General features: G+C 38.6%; 1 protein-coding gene across 3 annotated transcripts in view; it reads right to left on the reverse strand.

Annotated features, from left to right (window-relative positions):
* UNC79 (unc-79 homolog, NALCN channel complex subunit) overlaps positions 1–27,884 on the reverse strand; it is a 202,856-nt gene that overhangs the window by 124,832 nt on the left and 50,140 nt on the right. For all 3 annotated transcript variants that reach the window (XM_068553881.1, XM_068553705.1, XM_068553790.1), the window contains exons 8-11: positions 26,439–26,467; positions 20,766–20,995; positions 18,583–18,754; positions 10,451–10,681 (exon numbers count right to left, since the gene is read on the reverse strand). In XM_068553881.1, coding sequence (XP_068409982.1) covers positions 10,451–10,681; positions 18,583–18,754; positions 20,766–20,995; positions 26,439–26,467 — 662 coding nt within the window. The remainder of the gene's footprint in view (positions 1–10,450; positions 10,682–18,582; positions 18,755–20,765; positions 20,996–26,438; positions 26,468–27,884) is intronic.

Below are 27,884 nucleotides of genomic sequence, written 5' to 3' on the forward strand. Positions count from 1 at the left end.
CAAAAACAAAACTGTGGCTCTAGAAGAATCCCAAAGCTCATCCATCTTTCTTACCAGTACCAAAGCCTCCCCTATTCATCTCAAAATGCTTGCAGATACTGTAAAAAGTCAGGACATTGGAAAAGGGACTGCCCTGCCCTTCAGAAGAAGAAACACTTAAATAGCAATTGTCTTAGGCCTCAGCCTCCTCGGACAGCCTCCTTTGAGTCTTCTTCTCAACGAAGGCCTTGCCTGGGACCTGTTAAAAACTTCAGACTCTCAACACAAATAATTTTGTCCACCTCCCATGAACTTCCTCCCTCAAAATGCCTGCTTGTAAAAGCTCAATGCTGCCAAGAGAATTTATTGTTTGTCCCAGTCAAAACCTGTTAAGAGACAAATATGCCCTTGAAAACCCTCTTAGATTGTTATCTTACAAGCTTGCATCCTTTCTCTCCTTCTTTGAGATTTAAATCTTCTACCACCCAGCACTACCTTCTCAAGGACCTGAGAATCATCTCTTTAAAATGCAAATGTTCAAGGAATTAAATGTGGCTCTCTAAGGGGTGCCTTTCTTTTATTTGTACTATTGCCTCCTCTCATAAAATAGGAGAAATTTATTTCTCCTCCTGATAAGCATCAATTAACACTCCCCTTAACAAACCTCCAATGCCTTTTTCCTTAGCACACTCCAGCCTTTAAAAAGTAACTTCTTAGTCAACTAAAACAACTGTCTTAGGCTGAATCACAGCCTCCATAAGATTATATATCAGGGCAAATAAAAAGCTCTTAAGGGTCTCCCCCTACAAATATTGATTAAAAACTTTAACCCCTATATTGAACAGATTAACTAACAACTTGGTCCATCTGCTAGAAACACAATTTGAATAAAAGTGAGGTAAAGATGAAAACCAGCTCTTCTATAAACTAGTGAGTTTTGTATTAGGTCTGTATTTGTTATAAGGTCTGTATTTGTGTCTGCCTGTATATTTATATATGTATGGTATGTATATGTGGTATTTTCTTCCTCTGGATGGTTTTGCCAAATTAATTTATAAAACACATTAAAAGATCTCTACTCTAAATGAGCTTAAAAAAAATAAGAGCTTTTAAAAATTAAATATTTCTCCAGTCCCTCCCATCAGGAAACTTGCACAAGCCTCTTAGATAGCCTCATCCACCAGAGGGCAGACAGCAGAAGCAAGAAGAACTACAATCCTGCAGCCTGTGGAAAAACCACATTCACAGAAAGATAGACAAAATGAAAAGGGAGAGGGCTATGTACCAGATGAAGGAACAAGATAAAACCCCAGAAAAACAACTAAATGAAGTGGAGATAGGCAACATTCCAGAAAAAGAATTCAGAAAAACGATAGTGAAGATGATCCAGGACCTCGGAAAAACAATAGAGGCAAAGATCGAGAAGATGCAAGAAATGTTTAACAAAGACTTAGAAGAATTAAAGAACAAACAAACAGAGATGAACAATACAATAACTGAAATGAAAACTACACTAGAAGGAATCAATAGCAGAATAACTGAGGCAGAAGAACGGATAAGTGACCTGGAAGACAGAATGGTGGAATTCACTGCTGCGGAACAGAATAAAGAAAAAAGAATGAAAAGAAATGAAGTCTAAGAGACCTCTGGGACAACATTAAACGCAACAACATTCACATTATAGGGGTCCCAGAAGGAGAAGAGAGAGAGAAAGGACCCGAGAAAATATTTGAAGAGATTATAGTCGAAAACTTCCCTAACATGGGAAAGGAAATAGCTACCCAAGTCCAGGAAGTGTAGAGAGTCCCACACAGGATAAACCCAAGGAGAAACACGAGAAGACACATAGTAATCAAATTGGCAAAAATTAAAGACAAAGAAAAATTATTGAAAGCAGCAAGGGAAAAACGACAAATAACATACAAGGGAACTCCCATAAGGTTAACAGCTGATTTCTCAGCAGAAACTCTACAAGCCAGAAGGGAGTGGCATGATATACTTAAAGTGTTGAAAGGGAAGAACCTATAACCAAGATTACTCTACCCGGCAAGGATCTCATTCAGATTCGATGGAGAAATCAAAAACTTTACAGACAAGCAAAAGCTAAGAGAATTCAGCACCACAAAACCAGCTCTACAATAAATGCTAAAGGAACTTCTCTAAGTGGGAAACACAAGAGAAGAAAAGGACCTACAAAAACAAACCCAAAACAATTAAGAAAGTGGTCATAGGAACATACATATGATAATTACCTTAAACATGAATGGATTAAATGCTCCAACCAAAAGACACAGGCTTGCTGACTGGATACAAAAACAAGACCCATCTATATGCTGTCTACAAGAGACCCACTTCAGACCTAGGGACACATACAGATTCAAGTGTGCACGGAACATTCTCCAGGACAGATCACATCTTGGGTCACAAATCAAACCACAGTAAATTTAAGAAAATTGAAATCATATCAAGCATCTTTTCTGACTACAACACTATGAGATTAGAAATGAATTACAGGGAAAAGAACGTAAAAAACACAAACACATGGAGGCTAAACAATACGTTACTAAATAACCAAGAGATCACTGAAGAAATCAAAGAGAAAATCAAAAAATACCTAGAGACAAATGACAATGAAAACACGACGATCCAAAACCTATGGGATGTGGCAAAAGCAGTTCTAAGAGGGAAGTTTATAGCTATAAAAGCCTACCTCAGGAAACGAGAAAAATCTCAAATAAACAATCTAACCTTACACCTAAAGGAACTGGAGAAAGAAGAACAAACAAAACCCAAAGTTAGCAGAAGGAAAGAAATCATAAAGATCAGAGCAGAAATAAATGAAACAGAAACAAAGAAAACAATAGCAAAGATCAATAAAACTAAAAGAAAAAAAATTAAATATTCCCAAAACTCTCAGAAATATAGGAAGTAACCCAAATGTTTTTCAAGTTCATGTGATCTTGAAACCGAGCAGAACTTTGAGCCCCCACCCCACCCCCAAGTACAAAGGTCCCTCTATGTCCCCTGCCTCTTGTTTGTAGAAAAGCTGAAGTCTCCCAGGCCTCCCTGAGTCACAAAAAACCAGGCTCAAGCAGTTAATGATTAGGACAAGAGAGTCACAGAATCTTTCAGTGTCTGGTGCACATTCCTGAGCTGTTTTACAGATACTATAACTGCCACCAGAGGGAAAAAGCTGACTGCATGATGACCAGACTGTAGCCATGACATAAGGTGCTCTACTTGAGCAGTACTGAATCTATGGCTAGCACATTTCTAAGAACTGGCCTCAAAAGAATGGGATTAACATTATTGCTCATAATAATCTATATCTTTGTGGGCATCAAAATAATTGCAGCTTGCTCTGCCCATATATATAAGTGGGCAACTAAAATTGTCAGCAAAGAAATGCTACAGACCCATGTCGACATCTTTCACTCTGAGAATACAGTGCCCTATGTCAGCATGAAGAAGTTACAGAAAACAGACCTTCACCCCTAATCCCACAGAAATGGAATGATGTCTGAAAAGTGGGGATTTATAAGCAGCTCTTTTGCCCCTTTCCTGTTTGCCTATTTCTGTTCCCCTCAAACCTTATAGGAACGAGATCACTAGACAATTTAACCTAACTCCTGACTTATGCTCTCCTGAGTGCACACCATGCCTTGCCTAACTTGTTGATTCTTTTCCTAGATTAAAAGAAGCAAGAATGAAGAATTAAGGAGTTAAAGAATAACTAGCTCTCTACCCCCAGCAGCCCCCTTAGCAATCCTGCAGGCAGATCATGCAGGCAATATAACATCTGAAGAAAGAGTCAGCCGGTCTGCACCCAATGGGGAATGATGCAGAACCCAACTTCCTGCCTCAATGATTCACTGAGATTCTTTCCCCTTTTTCCTTTTAAAAACTGTCATGGCTGAGCACAATCTTCTGACTTGGTCTTGGGACATGAGTCCACCTTCTCCCCAGATTGCTGGCTTTTCTAATTAAAGCAACTTTCCTTTCTACGAATACTTGCCTCTCAAGTATTGGCTTTTGAGCAGTGAGCAGCCAAATCTGAGTTCAGTAACAATTTGTGTAAATCTTTGATAAATAAGACTATTTTAATATTGTTGGTTTAATAAAAACAGCTGCATTTCTGAGTTATCAGCACTGAGTATGATATGAGCATACATTTTTATTCTACGTGGGTTTACTAGTCAAATAAGCTAATATTATATTTACTAGAGGTTTAAGATTATAAAATTTATAGATTTCATTTTAATCAAATTAAATTATTATTATGACAAACTTTATTTCAACAGTAATTGTGTGTTATAATATGTCTTCTTAGAAGTAGGTTCCAAAATCTTTTTGGTAACCTGAAGTTAAATTTATATTGAGTTAAATAATAGATATTCATTGAATATCTAGATCATTTCTAAATAAGATAACACACCAAAACATTAACTACTGAATATAAGTTTAATTTTATCTACTTTTGGCTTCGTATTTTTACAGAGAGCTAAAGCTGTTTGGATCTGTTAATAAATGTGTTCATTTTGCCACTCTGAGAAATTATACCATGAAGAAGCATATCCTCTAGAAGTTATGAGATGGTATAATCATAAAATTTGCTAGTATGCTACAAAATGCTGGTATGTGACAAGCAATTCACAATTGTTTACTTCCTGGTCTTTGCTGAAAAATAGAGGTTAAGTGTTGAAAATTATAATCAATATATAAATGAAGCTTCTAGAAAAAATGAGGATGAAGTAAAAACCTCTTTATGCAAAATATTCAAGGAATGAGGGGTGTTCTTGTCAAGGAAAAAGATTGTAATTCTGTCCTAAAGTATCAATAGTGGTTTAGAGGTTGTGTGGAGGCTTTCCAGATGAGAAAGAGGAAAGTGAAGGACAAAAACCTGAATGAAAATATGAAGTTGTAAAGGAACTGTGTGTGGGGAGGGGGGGAACATGTCTTCATCATGTCCTCAATTATTTAAAAGAACCCAGTCTTCTCAATTTTAAATTATGTTAGATCCCATGTTTACTTTTGATATCTGTATTGCCATTTTGGTTAAATGGATAACTAAGTATTATTTCATAGTGACCTGTCATCCTGGTTAATTAAGTGTCCAAACCTTTTGACATTTTGAGAACTTTTGATATTTTGCTTCCCCAAATCAAATCCTTATGCTCGCTTCGGCAGCACATATACCAAAATCAAATCCTAAATAAAATCCTGATCTCAAATTGACTTTGAGACTTCTGAGAGGGCCTCTGGAAAACCTCAAAGGATCTGTTCTCTCCTAGTAAAAAGAGATGTTAAACTAATTAGGTCTATTTAATATGTTGAACTGCATGAAAATCATGGTCAAATAAGAAGAGATTCTTAACCTTCCCTAGCTTATATCTGTATAGGTAAATGTTTTTAACATAAATATTTCAGGAATTAGATGTAATTTCTAAAAATCTGTCAATGCCTTTTTTGTTCACTATTATATTCTTATGCTATTTTGCCTGATAGTATACAATAATGGCATAATTTTATCATCATAATTCCAGTTGCTCTCATCAGATCTTTAATACAGCCATTTTAAGACTTTTATCATTCACAGACAGTTATTGTTTTATTCCAGTGTTTTCCTGAAAGCTCTTGCAATCGGCTACTATCCAGAATGCTTCATCTTCAGCAAAGAGGACTGTCTCTGAGACCCATGGAAAGAACTATAACAGGTAATCTGGGGTACAGACTTCTGATGGCATCGCTCAAGTAACTTTGAGACCATACCACTGGACTGAGGAAAGATTCCAGAACTCTAGTGGAGAAGCCAATGCGTTCATAAAACTGCTAACCCAAGACAAAGCAGAACAAATAATTAATTACATGGGACTGAATGAACTGATGAAGGAAGATGATAATTTTTATGTGTTTTTTACTGCTGGTTCATTAATATTCTGTTTTATGGGTATAAGATTTCTATTAAGCTATCTATAACTCATGACTATTTAGTAGATTATACCTTTGTAAACAAAAGCAAAACATTTCTTTTTCTCCCTACCTGAACCTCCCAGAATTCAGAAACTCTTACAATACTCCTATTTATATGGCAATATAGCTATTTACACAAGTTCAGTAAGAATCTGTTCTCCTTGTAACAGGACATAATTGGAAAAATTGGTTATATTATCAAGGCTTTGACTGAAGTGTCATATTTGAGAAAGATATGCATAGAATCAAATATGACCAGACAGCTTTAAGGAACTAAGGTTGACATCATGGAACCAATGCTTATAAAGCCCTCTTGGAAAAAACCAGCCTGGTACCTGACTTATGATGTTCCCAGCCTACAGGCAAATAAGAAAAGTCACTTCTTGACAGGCCCAGGAAACAGAGTATTTTGGGGATCTCAAGAAGAGAAATTCACCCAAATCTATAGGTACTGCAGATAAGTATGATGACAGATTGGCTTCCTAGCGTGGAGAGGCTTTTAAAAGCCCAATTTGAGGGACCTTCCTGGTGGTCCAGTGGTTAAGACTTTGCCTTCCAATGCAGGGGGTGCAGGTTTCATCCCTGGTTGGGGAGCTAAGATCCCACATGCCTCGCAGCCAAAAAACCGAAACATAAAACAGAAGCAGTATTGTAACGAATTCAATAAAGTCTTTAAAAAATGGTCCACATCAAAAAAAAAATCTTTAAAAAAATAAATCAGTAAAAGTCCAATCTGAGATTCTTTCAAAAACTTCCAGCAAAGCAAATTTTTAAAGGCCCATGTGGTCAAATACCATTTTTGCTGCACTTATGCAAATAATCAGGCCAAATTTAACGAGACTAGACTTATTTTGTGAACAAGAATCATCTTACTTTGTTTTCGTTGATCAAAATGCAGTAATTGAGAGAGAAATTTTATGTTTCAACAGAAAACTATAACCCATCCTTGTGGATTATCAGATTCTAGTCCTGTTCATTGTCCTTGAGCTATTTTTAACCTCTTTATAAACTGGATCCTGCTGTCTTGCACATTTTGTCAGTAATTAATGCTTCCAATTTTTCTACTACCCTCTTCACTTGGTGTCACTAAGAACTAAAACCTGACTGCCCAGATCCTTATTGAGACTCTAGGTTGTCTTGTCCCAAAGCCCTGTAAGCTGAAGCAGGACAACTTGACATAAACTTCAAAGGACTTATTGCTGCAACAGTTTAGGCCACTCAGGAAGTTCACCAAACATCTGCATCTTCCATGCTCTGCTCTAGGAAATAACCATGACCATGACACTGATGGTCTCATTCATCATCTAAAGATGCTTCAAGCCCAACATCTAGAAATCTTCTTGACTGGCTGCCCTTCAGACTCAGAAACTAGGTTTATAGTCTACTCTAACCACTAATCTTTGTTTTCTTTTTATTTCCTTGTTCTAATTTATGCTCTTTTCCTCCTTTTCAGATCTCTTACCTAGCATTTCCTAACCCAAATCTTCTGTCCAAGTCAATCAACCTAGATTCCTTTTTGTGTGAAACTTCTAGGGAAGTTACAGATAAGAGAAATGTGGGGACCCACTCAGACCCCCAGAGTTGGTATAAAGATTATTTTTCAGTGAAAACATTTGAGCTAAAGAAGATGTAGAGAGAAACCTTATCTGAACTTCCCTTAACTGACTAAAGCAGAGCCTCCAGAAAAATATGGCTGCCATTAACCCCCTTCAAAGGGAGTTTCCTGTGAATTCAGCTGCCTTGGAGACAGGCTGCCCATTTCCATTGGCATCAAAATGCCCAAAAGAACTTTCCATATCTTCCCATTCAAGCCTCCTCCCAAATGCCTCCTCCCACTCCCACCCCCCAGAAGTTTGGTATATAAACCTTTTATCTCTGGCTATTAAAGAAATTACCCGTCAATGAGGAGTACTCCTGTGCATAAATATTAATAAATATTGTCTCTTCTCTTGTTAATATGTCTCTTACCAATTAATATGCAGGCTCACAACCACTGGACCCAAGCTATAAGAGGAATAGTTTTCCTCCCAACATAATCATTTCTTCTTATCTTTCAGAATCAGATCACACCAGTCCTTTACTATTCCAAAAGAAACAATAATAGAAAACATATCAACACAGTCAAAGAATGCCAGGAAATGGCATTCTCTGCACATTTCCAGCATGCAAAAATCTAATTTTATATATGAGTCAGTAGGTGGCACCAAAGAAGAAAGAAGTGTACCTTCTTGGTAAATGCAAAGAACGCTCTGAGTCCTGGAAATCTAATAAAACCTACTCTTTAGAAGGTCTGTGTTCTGTTTTATCCTTAAATGTCTTATTTAAGCTGAAAACTGGGACTTCCCTGGTGGTGCAGTAGTTAACAATCCACCTGCCAATGCAGGGGACATGGGTTTGAGCCCTGGTCCGGGAAGATCCCACGTGCCGCGGAGCAACTAAGCCCGTGCGTCACAACTACTGAGCCCGCGTGCCACAACTACTGAAGCCCACGCGCCTAGAGCCCGTGCTCTGAAACAAGAGAAGCCACCGCAATGAGAAGCTGCGCACTTCAGTGACGAGTAGCCCCTGCTCACTGCAACTAGAGAAGGCCCGCGCGCACCAATGAAGACCCAATGCAGCCATAAATAAATAAATAAAATAAACTGAAAACTGCCTCAAGACTTCATTGAAAGTAAACCCAAAAATCACACAAAAAAAATAAAACTTAGAAAATACCTTGAAAAAAATTTCATATATTGCTGCCAGAAACTGATTCTAGATATCCATCTTGCTGGGTTAGACACAAATCATATTGTATTCAAGAAATATGATGTCTTACTAGCTGTATATCTGAAGCCTGTGATCCACCGAGGCAGAAGCAAGAGGATAAGCACAGAGAAATTTGTCCTATAAGCCAGAGGAAAAGGAGCATTGTGGCAGTTCCTAAACCTTTTGGGCATTCCAGATGGGAGGGCAGGGACCATTCATGTCTAGAAATATATGTGAAACCACAGAAATTGCCCCTAGTCAAATGTTAGCCTTTCCACAGACTGTAAACCAGAAAAGGACTGAGCTCTTGCCACCTCATGGGAAGGCTTTTTTTTTTTTCCTGTTTCTTAATAAAAATATTCAGCGATATCAGGAAAGAATATTCCCTTAAATTTCTTAAAGATACTTTGCACATTCCTCTTGCCATTCTTCCCCATCCCAAACTAACATCAAAGCAGCACATCACTTAAAATGTAGTTACTAACCTCACTTAGCTATAATAAAAATTAATATAAATAAATAAAAGACTAAGTTAAAGAGAGATGTCCCTCTTCTACAGTCACTGATAATACTCTAGTGGCTAAGGTAGTGTAAGCAGATAGGGTAGGGTGTCCCCAGAGAAAGAGAACCAGGCATGGCTTTCTTGACAGAAAAGAAGCCATTTCACCTAAGCTATTTTGTGATCTAAGCCTGGCCACAATGCTTGCCCTTGAACAGGTCTTAGTAATTAATGATTTTAAGGGCAGGAACAAAGGAAAAGCAGTCAAGAAACAATAGTTCAGCAATAAAACAGAGTCATAGTTCCTCCTCAAGGAATATACATCACAATCTGATACATATTTTTGAGTTCTGCAGGAAGTAAGGCCCCCCCCCCACCAGGTAGAGGATGGTGACTACATGCTGAGACCCCAGACTGGTCAGAACCTAAGGAATGATGATGGTGACCTTTGCTGACCCCCCTGACTTCTATCAACCAAAGTCTGGACTCTGTCCATCTTTGCCCCAATTCTATGCTGAATTCTCTGCTCAAGCCCCTTCATGAATATGCATGTACCCTTAGCTTAAAACTTCCCCAATTTTGCTGTTCGGAGAGACACTACTTTGGGAAAGATCCCTGGTGTTCTCCTCACTTGCTGCAAGTAATAAATCCCTCCTTCTCCCGCTCTTTGCCTTGGTTGTGTCTTTTGGCTCGACACCCACCAAGAGGCAAACCCAGTGTTTCTGTAACAACAGTGCTTCTCCCTAAGTCCTCCTCTCCAACAAGGTCCAAGCTGTAGGCCTTGATGAAAACAATTCATATTTTATAGCAAGACAAGAAAATTTTAAACATAAAATTTTTCTCTGCCCATTTGGGCCTCTTGCATCCCCTTTAGTGTGTGTTGTGCAACTGCATTAACCAGACTTCCTTAGGAGATAACATTCCTTCTTAACCTCGTCAAGGGTCACAACTCCTTAGAAGATAAATTTCCTTCTTGATCTTGTAAAGGGCCATGATGACCCATGACCCACTACGTGCTTTGTATGTGTAGATCTGGATTCTGTAAACTGTCAATAATACATCATTTGACGTAAAACCCTTTGTCTCAAAATTTTACATACCTGGGCTCTGACCTCTAATGGGCGGAACAGTCCTCAGAACTTTCTGAAAGACTCCCTCCTGGGTTATAATCCTCAGGTTGGCTCAAATAACATTTTCCATTTCTTTCTTAGATCAATTATTGATTAATTTTTTTCATCGACAGCCTCCACTTACCCTGGCAAATTCCATTGGTTTGGGAAGAAGGCACATGACCATGACATCAAAGCGAACATCACATACTGTCTTCAACCACTTGGTGACAAACTGAGGCTTCAGCTTTTCCACTAAACTTCCAACTTCATCATCCATCATATACGCTGTGGAGTGAAACCACTGAAACACCATGGCCACCAGCCTGGCCAAGCTTTCCGTAGGGGTGTTCTCACTGGGCGTGCAGAGGCTCACCTGGAAATAGGTAGATCAGACTCTCCTTCAGCCTCCTTACATAATTATTACATGTTTGGTTAAAGATGAAAAAAAAAAAAAAAAGATGCCTCATATAATCCATTTGAAATAGGCAGGGTTTTTTTGTTTTTTTGTTGTTGTTGTTGTTCTTTGAACCCTCTGAATGCCCATTTATTTCTTTAAATTTTTGAACCATTTTAAGAATTACTGAAATATGATTTTTTAAAATTCTTATTAAAAGTACATTTATGAGTAATTGAAATCTCCCCCCCTTGACAGGAGTGAAATAATACCACTTTAGGGTAACTGTTTTACCTTGTCCTTCTCTTCTTGATATCTGCTGCAGCTTATTCACTTAACAAGAGGTAGAGGCCTTTCCTGGTTTTTGTTTTTGTTTTTGTTTTGTTTTGTTTTTTAATCTACAACTTGTTAATATTTGGCCAGGGAAACAAGTCTTTGTAGCAACGGTATCTCTATCTTTTGGGCCAAAGCTTTTTTTTGTTTGTTTTTTGTTTTCTGTTTTTTGGTTTTTGGGGTTTTTTTAATTTTATTTTATTTATTTTTTTATACAGCAGATTCTTATTAGTCATCCATTTTATACACATCAGTGTATACATGTCAATCCCAATCTCCCAATTCATCATACCACCACCCCCACCACTTTCCCCCCTTGGTGTCCATACGTTCGTTCTCTACATCTGTGTCTCTATTTCCGCCCTGCAAACCGGTTCATCTGTACCATTTTTCTAGGTTCCACATATATGCGTTAATATACGATATTTGTTTTTCTCTTTCTGACTTACTTCACTCTGTATGACAGTCTCTAGATCCATCCACGTCTCAACAAATGACCCAATATCGTTCCTTTTTATGGCTGAATAATATTCCATTGTATATATGTACCACATCTTCTTTATCCATTCGTCTGTCAATGGACACTTAGGTTGCTTCCATGACCTGCCTATTGTAAAGAGTGCTGCAATGAACATTGGGGTGCATGTGTCTTTTTGAATTATGGTTTTCTCTGGGTATATGCCCAGTAGTGGGATTGCTGGATCATATGGTAATTCTATTTTTAGTTTTTTAAGGAACCACCATACTGTTCTCCATGGTGGCTGCATCAATTTACATTCCCACCAACAGTGCAAGAGGGTTCCCTTTTCTCCACACCCTCTCCAGCATTTGTTGTTTGTAGATTTTCTGATGATGCCCATTCTAACTGGTGTGAGGGGATACCTCATTGTAGTTTTGATTTGCATTTCTCTAATAATTACTGATGTTGAGCAGCTTTTCATGTACTTCTTCACCATCTGTATGTCTTCTTTGGAGAAATGTCTGTTTAGGTCTTCTATCCATTTTTGGATTGGGTTGTTTGTTTTTTTAATATTGAGCTGCATGAGCTGTTTATATATTTTGAAGATTAATCCTTTGTCTGTTGATTCGTTTGCAAATATTTTCTCCCATTCTGAGGGTTGTCTTTTCGTCTTGTTTATGGTTTCCTTTGCTGTGCAAAAGCTTTCAAGTTTCATTAGGTCCCATTTGTTTATTTTTGTTTTTATTTCCATTACTCTAGGAGGTGGATCAAAAAAGATCTTGCTGTGATTTATGTCAAAGAGTGTTCTTCCTATGTTTTCCTCTAAGAGTTTTAGAGTGTCCGGTCTTACATTTAGGTCTCGAATCCATTTTGAGATTATTTTTGTGTATGGTGTTAGGGAGTGTTCTAATTTCATTCTTTTACATGTAGCTGTCCAGTTTTCCGAGCACTACTTATTGAAAAGACTATCTTTTCTCCATTGTATATTTTTGCCTCCTTTGTCATAGATTAGTTGACCATAGGTACGTGGGTTTATCTCTGGGTTTTCTATCTTGTTCCATTGATCTATGTTTCTGTTTTTGTGCCAGTACCATATTCTCTTGATTACTGTAGCTTTGTAGTATAGTCTGAAGTCAGGGAGTCTGATTCCTCCAGCTCCGTTTTTTTCCCCCAAGACTGCTTTGGCTATTCGGGGTCTTTTGTGTCTCCATACAAATTTTAAGATTTTTTGTTCTAGTTCCATAAAGAATGTCATTGGTAATTTGATAGGGATTGCATTGAATCTGTAGATCGCTTTGGGTAGTACAGTCATTTTCACAATATTGATTCTTCCAATCCAAGAACATGGTATATCTCGCCATCTGTTTGTATCATCTTTAATTTCTTTCATCAGTGTCTTATAGTTTTCTGCATACAGGTCTTTTGTCTCCCTAGGTAGGTTTATTCTGAGGTATTTTATTCTTTTTGTTGCAATGGTAAATGGGAGTGTTTCCTTAATTTCTCTTTCAGATTTTTCATCATTAGTGTATAGGAATGCAAGAGATTTCTGTGCATTAATTTTGTATCCTGCAACTTTACCAAATTCATTGATTAGCTCTAGTAGTTTTCTGGTGGCATCTTTAGGGTTCTCTATGTATAGTATCATGTCATCTGCAAACTGTGACAGTTTTACTTCTTCTTTTCCAATTTGTATTCCTTTTATTTCTTTTTCTTCTCTGATTGCCATGGCTAGGACTTCAAAACTATGTTGAATAATAGTGGTAAGAGTGGACATCCTTGTCTTGTTCCTGATCTTAGAGGAAATGCTTTCAGTTTTTCACCATTGACAATGATGTTTGCTGTGGGTTTGTCGTATATGGCCTTTATTATGTTGAGGTAGGTTCCCTCTATGCCCACTTTCTGGAGAGTTTTTATCATAAACGGGTGTTGAATTTTGTCAAAAGCCTTTTCTGCATGTATTGAGATGATCATATGGTTTTTATTCTTCAATTTGTTAATATGGTGTATCACATTGATTGATTTACGTATATTGAAGAATCCTTGCATCTCTGGGATAAATCCCGCTTGATCATGGTGTATGATCCTTTTAACGTGTTGTTGGATTCTGTTTGCTAGTATTTTCTTGAGGATTTTTGCATCTATATTCATCAGTAATATTGGTCTGTAATTTTCTTTTTTTGTAGTATCTTTGTCTGGTTTTGATATCAGGGTGATGGTGGCCTCATAGAGTGAGTTTGGGAGTGTTCCTTCCTCTGCAATTTTTTGCAAGAGTTTGAGAAGGATGGGTGTTAGCTGTTCTCTAAATGTTTGATAGAATTCACCTGTGAAGCCATCTGGTCCTGGACTTTTGTTTGTTGGAAGATTTTTAATCACAGTTTCAATTTCATTACCTGTGATTGGTCTGTTCATATTTTCTGTTTCTTCCTGGTTCAGTCTTGGAAGGTTATACCTTTCTAAGAATTTGTCCATTTCTTCCAGGTTGTCCATTTTATTGGCATAGAGTTGCTTGTAGTAGTCTCTTAGGATGCTTTGTATTTCTGCGGTGTCTGTTGTAACTTCTCCTTATTCATTTCTAATTTTATTGATATGAGTCCTCTCCCTCGTTTTCTTGATGAGTCTGGCTAATGGCTTATCAATTTTGTTTATCTTCTCAAAGAACCAGCTTTTAGTTTTATTGATCTTTGCTATTGTTTTCTTTGTTTCTATTTCATTTATTTCCGCTCTGATCTTTATGATTTCTTTCCTTCTGCTAACTTTGGGTTTTGTTTGTTCTTCTTTCTCTAGTTCCTTTAGGTGTATGGTTAGATTGTTTATTTGAGATTTTTCTTGTTTCTTGAGGTAGGCTTGTATAGCTATAAACTTCCCTCTTAGAACTGCTTTTCCTGCAACCCATAGGTTTTGGATCGTCGTGTTTTCATTGTCATTTGTCCCTAGGTATTTTTTGATTTCCTCTTTAATTTCTTCAGCGATCTCTTGGTTATTTAGTAACGTATTGTTTAGCCTCCATGTGTTTGTGTTTTTTACTTTTTTTCCCTGTAATTCATTTCTAATCTCATAGTGTTGTAGTCAGAAAAGATGCTTGATATGATTTCAATTTTCTTAAATTTACTGAGGCTTGATTTGTGACCCAAGAGGTGATCTATCCTGGAGAATGTTCCGTGCACACTTGAGAAGAAAGTGTAATCTGCTGTTTTTGGATGGAATGTCCTATAAATATCCATTAAATCTATCTGGTCTGTTGTGTCATTTAAAGCTTCTGTTTCCTTATTTATTTTCATTTTGGATGATCTGTCCGTTGGATAACTGAGGTGTTAAAGTCCCCCACTATTATTGTGTTACTGTCAATTTCCTGTTTTATAGCTGTTAGCAGTTGCCTTATGTATTGAGGTGCTCCTATGTTGGATGCATATATATTTATAATTGTTATATCTTCTCCTTGGATTGATCCCTTGATCATTATGTAGTGTCCTTCCTTGTCTCTTGTAACATTCTTTATTTTAAAGTCTATTTTATCCAATATGAGTATTGCTACTCCACCTTTCTTTTGGTTTCCACTTGCATGGAATATCTTTTTCCATCCCCTCACTTTCAGTCTGTATGTGTCCCTAGGTGTGAAGTGGGTCTCTTGTAGACAGCATATATATGGATCTTGTTTTTGTATCCATTCAGCAAGCCTGTGTCTTTTGGTTGGAGCATTTAATCCATTCACGTTTAAGGTAATTATCAATATGTATGTTCCTATGACCATTTTCTTAATTGTTTTGGGTTTGTTTTTGTAGGTCCTTTTCTTCTCTTGTGTTTCCCACTTAGAGAAGTTCCTTTAGCATTTGTTGTAGAGCTGGTTTGGTAGTGCTGAATTCTCTTAGCTTTTGCTTGTCTGTAAAGCTTTGGATTTCTCCATCGAATCTGAATGAGATCCTTGCCGGGTAGAGTAATCTTGGTTGTAGGTTCTTCCCTTTCAACACTTTAAGTATATCATGCCACTCCCTTCTGGCTTGTAGAGTTTCTGCTGAGAAATCAGCTGTTAACCTTATGGGAGTTCCCTTGTATGTTATTTGTCGTTTTTCCCTTGCTGCTTTCAATAATTTTTCTTTGTCTTTAATTTTTGCCAATTTGATTATTATGTGTCTCGGTGTGTTTCTCCTTGGGTTTATCCTGTATGGGACTCTCTGCGCTTCCTGGACTTGCGTGGCTATTTCCTTTCCCATGTTAGGGAAGTTTTCAACTATAATCTCTTCAAATATTTTCTCAGGTCCTTTCTCTCTCTCTTCTCCTTCTGGGACCCCTATAATGCGAATGTTGTTGCGTTTAATGTTGTCCCAGAGGTCTCTTAGGCTGTCTTCATTTCTTTTCATTCTTTTTTCTTTAGTCTGTTCTGCAGCAATGAATTCCACCATTCTGTCTTCCAGGTCACTTATCCGTTCTTCTGCCTCAGTTATTCTGCTATTGATTCCTTCTAGTGTAGTTTTCATTTCAGTTATTGTATTGTTCATCTGTTTGTTTGTTCTTTAAGTCTTCTAAGTCTTTGTTAAACATTTCTTGCATCTTCTCGATCTTTGCCTCCATTGTTTTTCCAAGGTCCTGGATCATCTTCACTATCATTTTTCTGAATTCTTTTTCTGGAAGGTTGCCTATCTCCATTTCATTTAGTTGTTTTTCTGGGGTTTTATCTTGTTCCTTCATCTGGTACATAGCCCTCTGCCTTTGCATCTTGTCTATATTTCTGCGAATGTGGTTTTTGTTCCACAGGCTGCAGGACTGTAGTTCTTCTTGCTTCTGCTGTCTGCCCTCTGGTGGATGAGGCTATCTAACAGGCTTGTGCAAGTTTCCTGATGGGAGGCACTGGTGGTGGGTAGAGCTGACTGTTGCTCTGGTGGACAGAGCTCAGTAAAACTTTAATCCGTTTGACTGCTGACGGGTGGGGCTGGGTACCCTCCCTGTTGGTTGTTTGGCCTGAGGCAACCCAACACTGGAGCCTACCTGGGGTCTTTGGTGGGGCTAATGGCAGACTCTGGGAGTGCTCACGCCAAGGAGTACTTCCCAGAACTTCTGCTGCCAGTGTCCTTGTCCCCATGGTGAGCCACAGCCACCGCCTGCCTCTGCAGGACACCCTCCAACACTAGCAGGTAGGTCTGGTTCAGTCTCCCCTGGGGTCACTGCTCCTTCCCCTGGGTCCCAATGCACACACTATTTTGTGTGCGTCCTCCAAGACTGGAGTCTCTGTTTCCCCCAGTCCTGTCGAAATCCTGCAATCAAATCCCACTAGTCTTCAAAGTCTGATTCTCTAGGAATTCCTCCTCCCGTTGCTGGACCCCCAGGTTGGGAAGCCTGACGTGGGGCTCAGAACCTTCACTCCAGTGGGTGGACTTCTGTGGTATAAGTGTTCTCCAGTCTGTGAGTCACCCACCCAGCAGTTATGGGATTTGATTTTACTGTGATTGCGCCCCTCCTACCGTCTCATTGTGGCTTCTCCTTTGTCTTTGGATGTGGGGTATCTTTTTTGGTGAGTTCCAGTGTCTTCCTGTCGATGACTGTCCAGCAGCTAGTAGTGATTCTGGTGTTCTCGCAAGAGGGAGTGAGAGCACGTCCTTCTACTCCGCCATCTTGGTTCCGATCTGTCCAAAGTTTTACATGTACACTTTCCTTTTGGCTATTAGGAATTGTATGTTAAGAAGTCCAAGACTGGCCTTCAGAAGAAGCTGAATCAGGCACTCTCTGCCCCTCAGTCAGAGTTTGGGACTAGAGCTGTGTCCCAACCACCTTCTGCTACTAACTGGTTGTTAGCAGTGACTGTGGACAAGTTGAACTGCCTCTCTGGGCTTCTCTGTCCTCATCAGAAAAATGAAGGGGTAAAATGGGCAGTTTTAAAATTGATGGAAGACCACTTAGCCTGGAAACTGTGTTCTCCTCTACAGAGAGAGATGGACTGTAAGAATTTCCCCTCAAGATTGCACCTCCCTATAAGCTTTTCCCATATAAGAAATCTGTTACATAATCTGCACTAGATACTTTTAAGAAGTTAAGTCTACAAAGTGAAATTTCATAAATATCTTCAGTAAAAAAATAATCTATATACATTTCAGTTCTAAAATGATCAGATTTAGCCAAGAATTTCCTATCAGTAATAATTCTGAAACCTTAGAGCCCCTCCAGTTCACCACATTATAAATAGACTTTCCAAAACTGCTCATCATTTAGTAATTCAATCATTCTGAAATAATCTCTTATTAAGCACTGAAGTAGCATTCAGGAATATAAAAAATAAGTAAAACACTATCTTTGCCTTCAGGAGTTCACAATAGTAGTCAGTATGTCATTAGATAATAAGTTCTAGGAGCAAGACATGCGAAATCAACAATTAAACCCCAATTTAGTAAAACAAAACAAAGCAAAACAAAACCAAAAAAATGTGTGAAAGCATAAAAGAGATGTATCACTTTGGAGACTTAGTCCATGTCTCCAATGGACAAAAACAAAAGTCTGCTTTTCTGCAGAACTGGCAAATTCAGCATGCCTGGAACTTTGGATCTGTATGTTTGATCTTTACTGAATGAATACTGCAGCTGAATCAGTCAATAGCAATCAAATTCCTTGCTTTGGTTTGGCTATAATTTTTCTGGCTGTATCGCAGACTTGCCGTAAATACACAAAAAGCTCCACAGAGACTGAACTTTCAAGCAAAATTTCATGTCGATGGGATGAATGATCTGTAAATTATATTGAATCCAATATTTCACAATATACCCTAGCAACTTTCCCACTTGTTTATTGTCAAACTGTGCATTTCCAACAGTTTAGGGTCTGGCACAGTAGGTTTCAACACCTGGCTATTCATTAGAATCAACTAGGGAGCTTTTTAAAAAGTTCCCAAGATTCTGGGGTGGAATCTGGGCAATGGCATTTTTTAAAAGCCTTCCCAGGTAAATGCAATGTGCAGTCACTGTCCTAGAGTATAGAGTCCCTATGTTAAGTTTAATTTTTCACTATTTACTATTTACTTCTTTAAAAAGAACAGAAGAAATTCCTCATCAGCGCAATGTTGGAATGAAACATAAGAAAGCAGAGAAGAGTTAACTTCTTTTCTTACTAAGAACCATATTCCAAATTGACTGAGTAGCCGCTGGTCGTGTTTATCATCATCTTTGTTGTCAAAGTCAGCGTTATCCAGGGAATGGTGGGAAGAAGAGAGGCCCAGCTGCCGCCGGCGATTGAGCTCATGTTCCCGCTGCTCAGCATGGAACTCGGCTTCTTTCAACAAGCTGCCAAAGGAGACAGATTTCAAGTTAGACTGCCAAAAAACACATTCGAGATCATGACCTATTCAGAGCAATTACTTCATGAGTACTCAAGCATCACTCATTGCTCTCCTTTAAATTGGAAGGAGCCTAATTTCCTTACTATTTTCTACTCCATCCCCATTTCAAAGATGAACAAACTGAGGCACAAAGAGGCTACTTCCTCCAGTCAATTAGAATCAAGCAGAACTGATGCCTTCTGGCTTCTAGTTCACCAACCATCCCACTAGATATCAATGCTTCTCCTATATCTAATATGAAGCTGTGTGGACATCAAATGCATAATACAAGGAAAGACTGAGGAACTGGTACCCAGATGGAAAAATATTTAATATCTAGTATTCAAAGACCTGACAGTGAGCAACGAAGATTCCTTTTTCAACTTGCTAAGCAAATGACAATTTAAAAAAATAATACCCAATGTTGGCAAGGGTGTAGCAAAAACTATCAGTTTCATACAGTGATGTATGAAATTCACATACACTCTTTGAAAATCAGTTTGGTAATGTATCAAGCACCATTAAAATATTCAGACCCTTTGACCCAGTCAACCACATCTGGTCATCTACCCTAAGAAAAAAAATATAGGAACAGCACTATACACAAAAATAGTTATCAGAGTTATTTTTAACAGTAAAAAAAAAAAAGGAAGAAATTGAAATATCTAATGGTGGAGGAAAATAATCTAGATAAATATTATGTACGCACTAAAAAGGATAAATGTGGAAATACACAACATGGAAAAGAGCTAATGGTATAAGTTTACATCTAAAAGAATGTGGATACACTGTGATTACAGTTATATAAATAAAGTATGCATTTGAATAAACCTAGAAGAACATGTGCAAAAGTGATGATGATGACAGCAGTATGGCTGATTTTTTTTCTACTTCCAAACTTTCTGTAACGTTTTATTTAGCAAACATTTATTGCACTTCTACATGTGTCAGCCACTGGGATAAGAGAAACAGAAGACTTAGTCCCTAGCTTTAAAACTTGCATTCTAATATTGTTTCTTAATTTTTAAAAATCTTGCCTCAGTGCATATTATACAAAAAGAGAACAAATCTAGAGGTTATCACTTCTAAAGCTTCCTTTTTTGTGTGTGACAGAAGGAGAAAAAGCCAGAAGCCTGCAGGATCAGGCCCCTGTCTTACTCCACAGCCTTCTGGCTTACTCCAGTACCGAATTATCTAGAGCTCTCCCATCCCTCACTGCTATCAGTCAGGTCTGGGACAGCCTTATTCCCACCCCTCACTCTGACTGGCGCCTCCACTTCATTCCCCTAAGACCCCCGACTCTGTGTTGGCACTGTGCTCACCATACTGGACTGCAATTTCGTTCTTCTGTTTTTATAGTCCCTACATGGGTAACTTGAAAGCAGAGGTTACATTTTACTCTCTTCTGTCTTCCAAGTGTCTGATACATGCCTGGCACATAACTGGCATTACATAAAAATATTTGTTGAATGAATGAATTAAAACATCGTCATTGCAACATTGTGGAAGGTGAGCTGCCCGGCTGAGGGCACTTGAAGTTGAATTAAATTTGCACATCTCGGACTTCCCTGGTGGCGCAGTGGTTAAGAATCCGCCTGCCAATGCAGGGGACATGGGTTCCAGCCCTGGTCCGGGAAAATCCCACATGCCACAGAGCCACTAAGCCCGTGCGTCACAACTACTGAGCCCACGTGCCACAACTACTGAAGCCCACGCGCCTAGAGCCCGTGCTCCGCAACAAGAGAAGCCACCGCAATGAGAAGCCCGCTCACCGCAACGAAGAGTAGCCCCTGCTCGCTGCAACTAGAGAAAGCCCGCGTGCAGCAGCAAAGACCAAGGCAGCCAAAAATAAATAATAAATAAATAAATAATTTTTAAAATAAAAATAAATAAATAAATTTGCACATCTCAATGTGAACAGGGTGGCTCAAAGCAAAGGCAGTGTTTTCAGGGTAAGTTTCTAATGAAGCTGTTACCTAATCACGGCCTCCACGGCGCAGACAAGTTCCTCGGCACCACATTCCCGAGTGTTGATGGGTGGAGGGGAGGTCTGATAGAGGTGGGTCTCCGAGGCAGCCCCCAGTTCGTTACTGTGATGATTTGAGTGGCATCTTTTGCAGTACCGAACAGGCCTGTTTCCATGACGACCACAACACCCTGCTGAAAAGCAGGTGACAACAGCTCTCCTAACGTGGGAACTGCAGTTCTAGAAGAAAAAGAGTGAAATCAATTAAAAGTCACCACTGAGGTAAATTTGGCTACTAATTGGAACAAATGGAAACTTAAAGGGCCACTGGAAGTGGCAGCACATTTCTGAAGTGCCACTAGTTTCCAAAATGCAGGTCATCTCTAACCAGTGAGATTTCAGCTATAGTTAAAAATAAAGGTGAGAAGTGGTTTCTATTAGTGTGAGTGGTAGAAACGTTCTAAATATGAGTGAAACTGTGTTGAAAAGTCCTCTGTAAAGTGACCTCAGCCATGGGGCATGGGGGGCTTCCTGGATTATTTCAAGTTAGCATTTCAAGAGTTTTCAGCAGAAATATGAAAAAAATTAAAACTGTGGTCCAGAGAGAATGCATCACGGCACATCAGAGTCGGAAACAAACAATTTTAACCCCTAAAATAAACTTTCAAAATTATTTTATCCACCACCTAAAGGGCCGATTTCCACTGCAGCTCATCTGTCCTTGGTGCATTCAAGGACAGGCAGGGAGCTGTGCTGCACCGAGCTGATGACCCCAAAGCTGGCCTGTCCATCCCCACCGGCACTGTTTCTATCAAGACCTAAAGAATATGTCAGTGGACACCACGGGAACCTCAAAACACAGCAAGAACCACTCACAGACTCAGTGGCTGACATCAACTAGAGGAAAGGAGTCAACAGATGAAGTGAGAAAAGTGGTGCAGTATAAGAGAGATTCTGAAGCTCAGGGGGGTTTATTATCAGAGCTGCCCTGACAAGAAGCAGGGGAGAAAGGCAGCGCCCACACAATGCAATTTGAGGAGCAATCAGGAAATATCCCTGACCTCTGCACAAAACTGTGCCCAAGCCTTTTAGAGATGTCACCACCACATAATCAATGTCTTGTGTCAAGAGAGCATTTCAGTCTTTCAATAGAGCTTATTAAGATGGAACATACTGAAAAAGAATGAATATATGTATATGTATAACTGAATCACTTTGTTGTACATCTGAAACTAACACAACATTGTAAATCAACTATAATCCAATAAAATTTTTTTAAAAGATGGAATATAATAGGGGAAATAATATCCTAAGCCATTATGAACTCAGGGCTTGGGGAAGACTGAGAACCTTCCAAGACAGATATCTTGGGAAGTGCGGAGACAGAAGAAGGAAGAAGGCAAGCACAAAACCTATATCCAAACATTGACAGTGTATTGAATTGCCTATCGGAACAACCATTTCAAAGCAAGGCTTGTTCCACTTCAATTTTAGCACAAGGCTTTGGATACGAGTGCTGGGAAATCTCATTTTCTGAACAGGACTCGGGTCAATAAATCATAAAAGCAAGTTTAAATTTTTTATGATCTTTTTTCCCTTTTATTAACAAGTTTTAAAAAATTATTTGTTAAAATACAGTGTGCTTCCTCTGCATCTGAAGCCCAAGTCTTCTTCAGCATCCAAGTCAGCCCTGACTTCTCCAAGTGAGGTATCTTTCCTGCTCTGTGCCTTTTCTTTCTCTTTCACATACTAAATTTCATTCTGGAAGCACATGAATCCTTGCTGGTTTGGGGCTTCTCCAAACCAAACCAAACCACATCACTAGCAGGGTGGATTATATCGGAGTATATTGTTAGTGTTTATTTCTTCCTTTCAGTTGTAGTTAGTCTTTGTTCCTCTGGGATTCCCACTGTTACATAAACAATAGGATGTGGATATGGGTTTAGTGGGTAGTTATTAGCTATAATTAAGTCCCGTTTAAGGCTTACAATTTCCAATCCTATTTTCTGGTCACAAATTATTTACATTCTTCCCACATGCAAATTCCTGGCTGGAGGTCCAAGGTCGTCTCATCTAAATTAAGTCCAGCTGTGGGTGAGGCTCTTTTGGTTTAGTTCCTCAGATATGCTTTCATGAGCCTTGAATCTGGATGGGCCGTGGCTGCTTCAACCAAGAGAGCATGGCAGAAGTGATACTCACATGACTCCCAAGGCAAATTCTAAAAGGACATGCAGCTTCCAACTTGCTGTCTTAGAATATTCTCTCTTCAGAAGCTTCCTCATCAGGATACTCTTCTCAGAACTGTGCCATGGCCAAGGCACATGGAGAGGCAATGTGTAAGTCTCTACTCTAAGCCCAGCCTTCAAGTCACCCCATCCCAGAGCCCAAACATACGATCTAGATGCCTCTAGATAATTCCAGCCCCTAACTATTCAAGTCTTCCCAGATGAGGCCCCAAACATCATCAAGCAGAGATAGGCTGTGGCCTGTGCCCTGTCCAAATCCCTGACCCTCAGAATCTGTAAACATAATTAAATAGTTGTTGTTTCATGCTGCTACATTTTGAGTGATTTCTTAGGTAGTATCTGGACATACTGCGTATGTCAGTATCTGGAATATCAACTAAAAGTCAACTGCTTTATCCCCATGTGCCATCAATTCTAAATAATATCAGCAATAAAATACTTTGCCCCTAAATAACCTCTGGTTGGTCAAAGTTCTAAACAATTGCTGTGGTTCCTACTAAGTTTTAATAATATATTTCCAAGCCACAATCAGTCCTAAACCCTGTGGACTCAGCTACATGCATTCATTTCAAAAGTAAATTAGAGAGATTTCCCTTAGGTTCAGATTCAGCTGGGCATGTTTTCAAAGGTTCGCTCTAGCCACTCTGTTTCACTGCTTTGAATTTTAAACATAAATAAATAATTCCAAGTGGTCTCATAGAACAGCAGAATTGAAATAAAGCATCTGTCTCTTGATGCTTATTTGATACAAACTTTTTCTAATTTATTTTTTTATTGAAGTATAGCTGATTTACAATGCTGTATTTGATACAATCTTGATGTTTATCTCAAACCTACTATTCAAATGTAGGAATATGTAGTACTGAATATGTAGTACTGAAAGACACAAACTTTGCCCAAAGCAAGCTCAAACAATTCTGATCTATTAGGAACTTAAGGAAAGTTCTCCAAATTAACTTTCATATAAAACACAACATTTATTAAAGGATAAGTAATCAAAATGTGCTAATTTTAACCTTATTACTGAAAATAATTTTGTCATATAAAGGCGGGGAATGTTAAAAAATGATCCACCCTGGGTGTCAAGCGTGTTACGTATAACACCAGAGCCAGGAAATGCCAATTTAGAAAGAAAACTGTTTCTCATCCTAGTCTCTCCAGCTTGTAAAAGATTCTCAAAGTAGGAAATAGCCTCGGAATAAAAATGAAATCAAAAGTATGCTGAATGACTATATGATCCCTTGTTAAAACTTCAGAAAGCTAGGTAAGGCGATGCCCAGTTGAGCCTCTCAGCTAGAACAGGGCTTCCAATAATGTTAAGGGCTGAAATGCCCAAAGTATAGAAGGCATCTCTATACTCAAAAAGAATTATAGATGTGGCTTTGAGGGCACTGAACCCCAATTAGATTCATTGAAAATCCACAAAGTTTTAAAGAGAGGCATACTAGCAAAAGCACCACCAGCAGACCAAACGGGACAGACACAGTTCAACACGAAAAGAGGTCTATGGAACCCCAACTTCTGCATGCAGGAAGCAGACTGAGAGGGTTACTCAGCTGCAACATGGGCCATTTCTTATTATAAAGGAAAGATGTCTTAGAAAGTGGAGCAAAGATCCCAGGAAAGAAATGAATTAGGAAACTATTCCCAGGAAGCAAAATCAGATCCTAATCAAGGCACATTTGCTATTCCTTAAAGACAGAGGAACTGTTGACATGTTCATGGCTGGAACTGCTATTGACTAGTAACAGCTATCTGCTTCCCCTTCCTCTTTCTGAACAGAGGTCTACTGCTGTTATCCAATCCCTGTCTCACATTTTGTGTTGGGTATGTAACTTGCCTTTTTAGTTCACAGGTCTCTGGTTCAAGAAAATTCGTACCCGAGGGGTTTCATCAGTGACCAGACCAGATGCAGATCATAAGACAATGGACTTTAAGCCTGAAGCCATAAATGGGTAAGACTTTCGGAGGTCTTATAAGGTGCTGAGAGTATTTGGCACATGGAAAGAATGTAAGTAATGATGCCCAGAGAGTAGACTGTGGTACATTAAATATGACCACAAAATTCTTGCTGCTCCTTCTATAAAGAGGAGGAGTCTATTTCCCCACTCCTTGAAACCGAGCTGTCCTTTGGACTTGTTTTGGCCAATGGAATGCAGCAGAAGAGATGCTGTGTTAGAATAAAAGGTATATGATACAAACTATGATTTAGAAATTAGTAATGAGTGTTCTCCTTTCTATAGTATAATGCTTGGAAACGCAGCATCGTAAATGTGATAAAACATAACATTTAACATTGTAAAAAAAAAAAGAAGTGATGCTGTGTGACTACAGAGCTTCAGGCTCACAAGGCCTTGCAACCTCCCCTCTCACTTTCTCAGAACACTGATACCTTGTGAACAAATCCAGCCTAGCCTCCTGGAAGATGAGACACCTAATGGAAAGAGGGAGGGCCAGACACCCCTGTCATCCCAACCATTCCAGCCATCCCAGCTGAAGCCCCAGACATGGGAGTAAAGTCATCTGGGACAAAGCAGTTGCCAGCAAACCCACTAAATGACTGCAAATATCAATACATGAGTGAGCCTAGAGGAGTTTATCAAGAGAACTACCCAGGCAAGCACAGGCAAAACTGCCGATCCACAGCATTGTGATCAAATAAATGTTTGTTGTTATAAGCCAGTACATTTCAGGATGGTTTATTAGGTGGCAATAGATAACTGAAACAGCCCTCCAAAGTTATCCACTCATAACCAACTCCCAGAAAGCTTAAATGACTTGTACATAGTGTCATAGCTAGGTGGGAATAGAGCTGACCAGAACCCAAGTATCACAACCAACTGGTCCAAAGTTCTTTGTATGACACCATACTACCTTCTCTTGTACTTTTCAACAACTGGAGCAAGAAAAGAAGATGGAAATGGCTTAGGGAAACTGTCGTGAACAGTGGCTATTCGAAAGTGGAATCGTTAACTAGAGATATCATTCAACTTACATATAAATTAATATTTTCCATATATACTTGGTCTGGGTATGTTTCTGACACACATATATTGGACTATTTGCATTCCACTTCCAAACAATAAAGACTTTTAGCAAACACGAGCATCCTTTACCAAAGTTAAGTTGCATGTATTGCATTGTCACTCAAACCTTTTTGTATTTAGACTTCTATCCCAGAGTTACACATATGCTTTTATTTCAGATTACTTTTCAAAAACACTGTGCATAGATGGGTAAGCAAAAGCAGAAATGTAAATAGAGACCATCCAGACACAGCAATCTTGCATGCTGAATTATTTCCTTTCCCCCTTCACAAATACAGTGACATGTACATACTGGGAAACCATGGTGCAGAAATGAGGCAGATGTCAATGAATGAATTTACATACAAACACAGCAAATCATGCCCCACCACACAGATGGTTTGCTCTTACCTTCTTCTGACATATAGCAGATATTTCAGCTGTAAGGGGAAGGTACACAAAATATCAACAAAGAAAGAGAGCCCGTTTTAAATAAGGGCAGCCACCAAGGTGAGCAAAAACAAGCTTAGTAACACAACCTCCAGACTTGGCCAAAACAGCTTCTCCCTTCTCTCATAAACTGTCATCTACTTATGTTTAATGAGGTTAAAAATACCTGTGGTATGTTTAATGAGGCTGCAAATATTTTCACCTATTCTTAGAAATAATTCAATCTTCTCAGACATGACTTAGAATTCAGATCAAATAACTTTAACCTCACCCCCTCATTTGACAGAGAACAAAATTGAGGGTTACATGGTTTCTTCAGAGTCACACAGGCCATCAATGGTACAGGCCAATCTGGAGCAAATGTCCCTAGATTCCCTGTCTACTGTTCTTCCATTATGCTATGACACTGAGTTGATGTGATATACTTAGAGTTTCACCATGGAGATGATTTGCTATATTAGAACTATAAAAAAAAACTTAATAACTTGGATGAATTAGACTCAAACTATCAACTTACATCAGTCCTTAACTAGTGCAAAACCAGCTGCAGGCTTATTTAAGAGAAAGCAATTTCAAACCCATGGATTGGCCAGCTGGAGTAAGGCTGTCAAATTACTTTAGTACTTCAGGATTGACTTTAATTAATGGATAAAAACTCTTTTTAGTGGGCATACCAATTATTTCCATGAAAACTGATGCTTGAGAGTAATTGAAAATAATTTTTCCAAGAATCTGTTATCATTTCCCCTGAACTAGGAAGTGCTCAAAAAATAGACTAAACGCCTATGTCACAATTTATTAAAAAGATCAAAGATAAATGTCTGCCAAACTCTGTCTGGAAATTATGAATTAGCGGATGTCAAATCAATGAAATTAACAACTCAGTTGTTAAAACTGATTCTGTATAATTAATGGTTATTTAACAGTTTGATATCTTGGAGTTTATCTTAACCTGAGGTTAATGGGTCACATCTCTGGATAAATAATGAAAAGTTATTATCAGTTTTCTTCCGCAGATGATGGCCAGAATTCAGCAACATATCTGAGATTTAAAACGTAGTTTAGAACCTGACTATGGGTTTTACCTCGGAGCACTGGAAGTTCACTAATTTAAGGGGAAAAAAAGGTTACCTTTACCCATATAAGCCCAAATCTTTTTACAGATATTCTTATATAAAACTTTTAAATGTCTCTTTAAAGGATATAGAGGCTGACATTATTGACCCATTTTACAGATGCAGAGCACTCACTAAACAATTTATTTCTTCAGGTTGAGATAACCTAATATTAAGAGTTAGACTACAAAGAAGGAGTATAATTATCATCAGACCTTAAGTTTTGAAAAAAGTGTTTACCGAATTTAGTTAACATGAGGTTTTTACATTTCTTTTTAAGTAAGGCCTTTCA

Source organism: Eschrichtius robustus, chromosome 1, assembly GCF_028021215.1.
Source record: "Eschrichtius robustus isolate mEscRob2 chromosome 1, mEscRob2.pri, whole genome shotgun sequence".
NCBI lineage: Eukaryota > Metazoa > Chordata > Mammalia > Artiodactyla > Eschrichtiidae > Eschrichtius > Eschrichtius robustus.